The 7,297-nt window shown below is 44.9% G+C and overlaps 1 protein-coding gene across 1 annotated transcript; it reads left to right on the top strand.

The window, feature by feature from the left end:
- Positions 1-411: 411 nt before the first annotated feature.
- LOC120932607 (protein NYNRIN-like) lies at positions 412-5,017 on the top strand. The gene is made up of 2 exons (XM_040345116.1): positions 412-2,628; positions 2,686-5,017. Exons 1-2 carry the CDS (start codon positions 424-426, stop codon positions 2,704-2,706), a joined length of 2,226 nt encoding a protein of 741 aa, XP_040201050.1. The 5' UTR covers positions 412-423; the 3' UTR covers positions 2,707-5,017.
- Positions 5,018-7,297: the final 2,280 nt, after the last annotated feature.

Genomic DNA, 7,297 nt, shown 5'->3' with positions numbered 1-7,297 from the left:
AACCCCCCCCAAGGTTCAGTAGTGCTGCAATATGTCGATGACCTGATGGTCTGCAGCCAATCAGTGGAAGCCAGCCAGGAAGATAGCAAGTCATTGTTATTGTGGTTGTTAGAATGTGGATACAAAGTGTCGAAACAGAAGTTACAGTGGTGTTTAGAAAAGGTGGAATACTTAGGCTTTGTCTTCTCAAAGGGAGTAAGAAGCTTGAGCAAATCGCGGGTCGATGCCATCGTGGGCCTGGTCACCCCACACACCAAGAAAGACATGTTATCTTTCCTTGGGATGATAAGCTATTGCAGGCAATGGATACGCGATTGCTCCTTCTATGATAATATTTTAAGACAAGCCACGCTAAAAGATTCCCCCGATAATGTTAAATGGTCAGAAGAAATGTGTGAAGCATTTAGGGCATTGAAATGTTCAATGATGACAAGTCCTGGTCTTGGCCTCTCTGATTATAGTCAAATGTTTCATTTGTATGCTAGGGATAATTGTAAAACCATGGCGGGCGTTCTCGGCCAAGAACACGGTGGGAAGATGCGACCAGTCGCATTTTTTTCTAAGGTCATGCCTCTACAAGTCCAGGGTTTTCCTTCGTGCCTCCGAGCACTGGCTACTTGCGCTATGGTTGTCGAAATGGCTACTGTTTTCACACTGGGTCACCCTACCACCCTACACACAACTCATGATGTGTTATCTATTCTGAAAGGGATACACACACAACATATGTCTGCCCAGAGACAGAGTGGATATGAGATTATATTGCTGAGTAACCCCCAACTAAAAGTCCAGTACAATTCCACCACGGCAGGACCAGCAATGATCTTAAATGGATTGCTGGGACTGAAGTCCAATGATGACACTATAGCGGAAGAACACAGTTGTTTGGAATCTATAGAAGTCATGACATCTCCCAGATTAGACATGCAAAAGTCCCCTCTGGAAAGAGGGGATGTAATTTTTGTAGATGGTTCTTGCTCCCGCCCAAATGACAACACTTATCATGCGGGTTATGCAGTAGTAAAATTACCTGATGTTGTCATCGAGGCGGAACCAATCAACCACCAGTCAGCACAAGCAGCCGAGTTAATAGCCTTAACAAGAGCTTGCACCCTGTATGCCAACCAACCTGTGACTATATATACTGATTCCAGGTACGCTCATGGTGTTGTCTTTGACCATGGAGTATTGTGGTCCATCAGAGGATATATAGGAGCCGACGGGAAGCGCATTTCACATGCCCAATTGATAAAACAATTGCTAGATGCCATAAAACTCCCATCAGAATTAGCCATCATCCATTGTAGAGCACACACTCAAGGCTCAGATGACATATCGAAAGGAAACGCCCTTGCTGATATCACAGCCAAGTCAGCGGCTAAGACAGTTATTTCAACTTTCCTGACCATGCCAACCTTGGTACCTCTCCTCCCAGATGAAACACAGCTGCTAACTGATTTGCAGGCTTCCGCTACCCCAGAAGAACTTGCTGATTGGTGTTTTCCGGTGTTACAAAGGAGTCCTAAAACTGGACTCATTTGCAAAGAGGGGAGACCATGCATCCCACAACATAGTGCCCCAATCTACATAGCACATGTTCACGGAATAGGACACATAGGTTGGAAAGCCACTTTACAACAACTTAAAACAATGTTTTACATTACCAGAGTTGAACCTATGGTAAAAAGTTTTGTTCAGAGATGCATAACCTGCATTAGGAACAACCCCAACAACCCACACAAGGTCAAACACGAGCACCTACCCTATCCAACAACGCCATTTACACATCTACAAATTGACTTTACTCACCTCCCAGTAAAGGGGGGCACACAGCCAGTTTGTGTAATAATAGATGTTTTCAGTAGATGGCCAGAGGCATTCCCTACAAGAAGAGAAGATGCTAAAACAGTGGTAGGAATCCTGACAAGAGAGATAGTCCCCAGATGGGGAATACCTATACAAATAAACTCAGACCAAGGCCCCGCCTTCACATCTAAAATTTGTAGAGAACTGGCCAAGACATTACAGGTAGAATGGAAATTCCACATTCCTTACCACCCCCAAAGCTCTGGAATTGTGGAACGAATGAATAGGACGATTAAAGACAAGGTGAGGAAAGCAACAGGTGGAACCTTTTCCAATTGGAAAAGATACCTCCCAGCCATCATGGCTGAAATAAGAATGACCCCCAACAAAGCCCTAGGGTATTCCCCCTTTGAAATCCTGTTTGGTAGACCTTTCCCCACCCCATGGTCTAGGAAAACTTTTATGACCATGGATAACCTTGATAACCTGAGAGATGAATATGTAAGGAAGCTGATCGAAACCTTGGTCCGCACCGAGGAAGATGTTACTCGCAAATGTCCTTTTTCTTCACAGGAAAACACACACCCCTTCAGGGAGGGGGACGAAGTAGTGGTCAAGCTACATCCAAAAGGGAAAAGACCGCAAGACTTCACCTACGGACCTCCCACCATCATTGTTGCGGTGACCAGAACAGCAGTCCTAACAGAGAACAGCCCCACCTGGATCCACGCAACCCGAGTAAAGCTGGTAAAGAAAGGTCCAACCACAGAAGCAAGTCCAGAAGCAAGTCCAGAAGCAAGCCCGGATTTAGAGACAAGAGAGGTACTAACGGAGGCAAGTTGCCTTGGCCTTGAAGAGGAAGATCCAGAAGCAAGAGAGGCACTAACGAGGGCAAGCTGACTTGCCCTGGCCTTGAACAGGATAGTCAAGAAAAGGGGGTTCCGGAGGCAGACAGCCTTGGCCCTGTAGAAAAATGACAATCTTAATTTCACCGGACTCTGGAAAACTTTGGTTACTCATAGGACTTACCTCATTATCAGTTTTCACCATAGTATGGGTTACCACCAACTGTATTTATAGCCCAGAAGATTTAGGGGGATTGCGAGGTATTTGTGGTAAAAATTACAGCGAAAAAATGCAAGTCCCCCGATTTAAGAGGAGTATCCCTTCCAGTAACCTTAGTTCCCAACAAATAACCATCGCACAAGTTAGAGATCAGATCACCACCAATGTTATACATACCAGGCACAAGAGAGGTACACAACTATATAACAAAGGGAGCAAGACAGATAGTCTCACAGACAATATGTTATTGTTAAAGTTTAAATATGCTTATGCTCGAAAAACTGGATATGAAAAGTGTTGGATTTGTAGTAAACTACACCCTAGTACTGCTAGGATCCCTCTAATGGCGATACCCCTAAATTTTTATCCCCTTTTAAACGGCACACCTCCCATTATCCTTACAAACGTCACGAGGATGCTTCCAAATAATACCCTTACGTTCCCAATTATTGGTAGAAGCCACTCCCCAGACTGGTGTTTCAGGTTGGGGAACTCCACTAAAAGGGCTGAAGTTTGCCAACATACTAAAATTAATTTTTCAATGATTTCAATTAAGGACCCTATATTTCACACTTCAGACCCTACCATGAACGCCACCTTAATGGATTTCCTTAGCTCAAGCTCCACCTCCCCAGTAGGTCAGCTGTTGTCAAGTTTCACCTTTTCAAGTCTTTCTGACGAGGTAATGACAATATTCAACAAACGGCCCCTAGCCCTAGGAAACAGTGTTTATATTTGTTGTGGGAAAATCTGTCACCCTTGGATCCCCACTGAACCCCAAGGATGGTGCTATCTTGCATCCCTAGTCCCCATTATGGGCGTAGTGGGAGATGACAAGGGTGAGCACCTCCTTGAAGCTAGTATGCATCCTAGGTATCCCCTTAAACATCGCCATAAAAGGGAATTATTTTTTGAGAAGGATATGGCATGGGCCTGGTTTCCTTCGTGGACCGGGTGGGGATTAGACATAATGAAAAGGCTAAACAATTACTCTAAAATTCTTGATGAAATCCTAGATAAAAATTCGGGGGACATCACCAATTTAAATGAAGAGATGAGGGCAATTAAGAAACAACTTGAGCTCCATAACCTAGCCATCGAAAGCATGAGTGCTGCCCTTACTGGGTTATGTGAGGTTACAGAGGATTACGAGTGTTGCACATGGATACACAATACATCTGTTGAAATACCCGATTATTATGACATTATTGCACAACACCGAAAGGAGGTAGATAGCCTGCAACAAGAAGCCAGGGATATTGCTAAAACATGGAGTCCTTTTGGTAAAGGGAGTTTTGGGCTTGGAGGGATATTCTCATGGTTAAAAGACATTGCTATGACTATTATAATAATTTAGCTTTTTCTATTATTTCTATATGCATGTTTTAAGCTCATAATGTGTATCATTGCCAGGGCTTCCAAATCCCCCACCCACGACACTTCCATGGTGTCAAATCAAGTTCCAGATTATGACACCCCAAAGCCACATGCACCCGGGAACGCACCCGGGGATTACTCCACATATGTTAAAATGCATAAGCAAAAGAAAAAGAACCTCATCATTTAGGGATGGATGTGACTTGGTCCCTTTCCTCCAGCAGGGATACAAAGGGTTAATCCGCCACTCACATTAGATATACCAGGGAGATGTATATCCCCTGATGACATTCCTAAATGATCATGAGTTCTAACACTACCCGAGGAGGCTCGGGTGAGAAAATCAATTAAGGTTTAATTAGATTTTAAGAGGGGATTGTGGGGAATGGACCTAGTTTAGTATCCATATTGTTTGACCTGGAGAATTGACCTAGGTTAGAATCCATATTATTTGTCCACATTCCATTTTATATATGTGTTTTAGTTAAGCAAGCAACATAAAGTATGTGTGTGCTCTGTCTGGGTTTCGCTTCCTCTATTGTCTAGAGCCATGTTTAATTTAGGAATGTACGTGTTCTTTCTTATGTTTAACTTCCCCTATTATCTAGGGTAAAGTTGAAGCTCAAACATCAGCTGTCCTTTGTGGAAAATTCCATTCCTTTAACCTAAAAGAACAGTTATATGTATGTCAAATGTTATGTTGTACGCCCCCTATTTCCCCCCTATATAACCAGCAACGAGCCAAAATTAAAAGAGCTTGGTTTCACAACTTATATGTCTCCGTCTGTGTTACTTCTCGAAACCAATCTCCCAGGCCTGCAGACACAACACGAGCTGACCGCCAGGTAGTCAGGGACTATCGGAGGAGAGGCCAGGGGTCTCAAACACCAACAATTACCAACATTCGTTTTGATGAATTTAAAAATCTGGACGCTTAAAGAGGACCAATAGTATCTGCTGTGCTCATTATGAGGGGTTCCCACCATCCCTGTGCTGTGCTGACTTCCTGTGGCTGTAGGGATGGTAGAAACCCCTCATAATGAGCACAGCAGGGGTACAGCCACAGGAAGTCAGCACAGCACAGGGGTGGTGGGAACCCCTCATAATGAGCACAGCACAGGGATGGTGGGAACCCCTCATAATGAGCACAGCACAGGGATGGTGGGAACCCCCTCATAATGAGCACAGCACAGGGATGGTGGGAACCCCCTCATAATGAGCACAGCACAGGGATGGTGTGAACCCCTCATAATGAGCACAGCAGAAGCACAAACCCAGGAAGTCAGCACAGCACAGGGATGGTGGGAACCCCTCATAATGAGCACAGCAGAGGGATGGTGGGAACCCCTCATAATGAGCACAGCAGAAGTACAAACCCAGGAAGTCAGCACAGCACAGGGATGGTGGGAACCCATCATAATGAGCACAGCAGGGGTACAGCCTCAGGAAGTCAGCACAGCACAGGGATGGTGGGAACCCCTCATAATGAGCACAGCATGAGTACAGCCCCAGGAACTTAGCACAGGGATGGTGGGAACCCCTTATAATGAGCACAGCAGAAGTCAGGCCCAGGATTTTTAGAACAGCACAGGGATGGTGGGAACCCCTCATGAAGGTTTCCCACCATCCCTGTTCTGTGCTGAATTCCTGGGTTTGTACTTCTGCTGTGCTCATTATGAGGGGTTCCCACACAATTGGATAGAAGAAGGGTGGGCAACCTATTAAATCTAGACTACCAAAAAATTTTGTAAGCAATTGAGAGAAGCAGATTGGTGTCAATGTAGCAAAAAAAAGAATGGATTGCTGTCATTGCAAGACAAAAAAGTACCCCCAGGATTGGTGTTGGTGCAGTGAAATACCACTATGATTGGTGTCAGTGCTGTCAAATATTCCCAGGAATCCTTTGACCTCAGGAAAATATCCGATGGCAAAAAAAAAGAAAAACAGGATTGATGTTCAGTGTAGCAAAATACCTTCAAATTTGTTGTCAATGCAGCACAAATCCCCCAAGATTAGTGGTAGTGCAATAAAATACCCCCAGGGTGTCAGGGCAGCAAAATACCCCCAGAATTGGTGTTCAGTGCTGCAAAGTAACTCCAGTGGATTTTTTTTCAGGACCTGCTCCCATGATGCTCCTCTCTCTCCTGCATCAGCCACTCTGCTTACATTTTTAATGTAAGCGTTGTGCAGGAGATCACTCCATTAATGGGAATGTAAGTGTGGCGAACTTTGCACAGGGCTCTTTACAACAGATGCTTGGCGGAAAGGGGGTGCTGCTAATGGCAAGTGAAAAATAGGTCCTGTCTTTGCCCCCGCCCCTTCACCCACTGCCGAGACTTTGCTGTGTGCCTGTGAATGAGAGCGGGAGGATGGGCAGAGCGGGCGGAAAAGATGGGCGGAGCCCGGATTATTCAGTGTGCCCGTGAGTGCGGGCGGGAGGAGACTGTGCCCGTGAGGGCGGCGAGGATAGGCGGAGCCACCCCCGCCCCGCCCCTTCACTCACTGCCGAGACTTTGCAGTGTGCCTGTGAGTGAGGGCGGGGAGGATGGGTGGAGCGGGCGGAGAAGATGGGCGGTGCCGGGACTTTCAACTGCGGCGGAAGTCCCGCGATACTTCAGCACGGTAATCTTTCTGTCTCCTGGGATTGATGATAAACATCTCCCAGAAGGAATAGCAGAACTGGATAACGCGGCGAGGTCGATCCGCCGCAGCGGAAGGAATAAACTCACAGAAATAACACAGTGAGTTTTTAAAAAAAAAAAAAAACATGCCAAATATAATTAAGGGGGCAGTGTTAATTAGAATGGTATAAACATGGAAAAAAGGGTGGAGCTCCGCTTTAAGCACATTTATATCTAAAAAAAAATGCACCCAACTGAATTAATACAGTGGTACCAATTAGGCTTCAAATAGGTTTAATTTTCACAGATTTTAATTTCAAACAACCTATTCTAAATGTAGACATTATATCAAATTAAGATTAATTGAGCTTTTAAACTGGAATTAAAATTTAATTCACTTTGATTATAAATTTAATGTTTTTGGATCT

Source organism: Rana temporaria, chromosome 3, assembly GCF_905171775.1.
Source record: "Rana temporaria chromosome 3, aRanTem1.1, whole genome shotgun sequence".
Taxonomy (NCBI): Eukaryota; Metazoa; Chordata; class Amphibia; order Anura; family Ranidae; genus Rana; species Rana temporaria.
This window is presented reverse-complemented; position numbering and strand designations above follow the sequence as displayed.

Coding starts and splice junctions, on each gene's coding strand:
- LOC120932607 (XM_040345116.1), top strand. CDS start 424: ATGATGACAAGTCCTGGTCTTGGCCTCTCTGATTATAGTCAAATGTTT. Junction 2,629..2,685: donor CGGATTTAGAGACAAGAGAG/GTACTAACGGAG, acceptor GAAGCAAGAGAG/GCACTAACGAGGGCAAGCTG.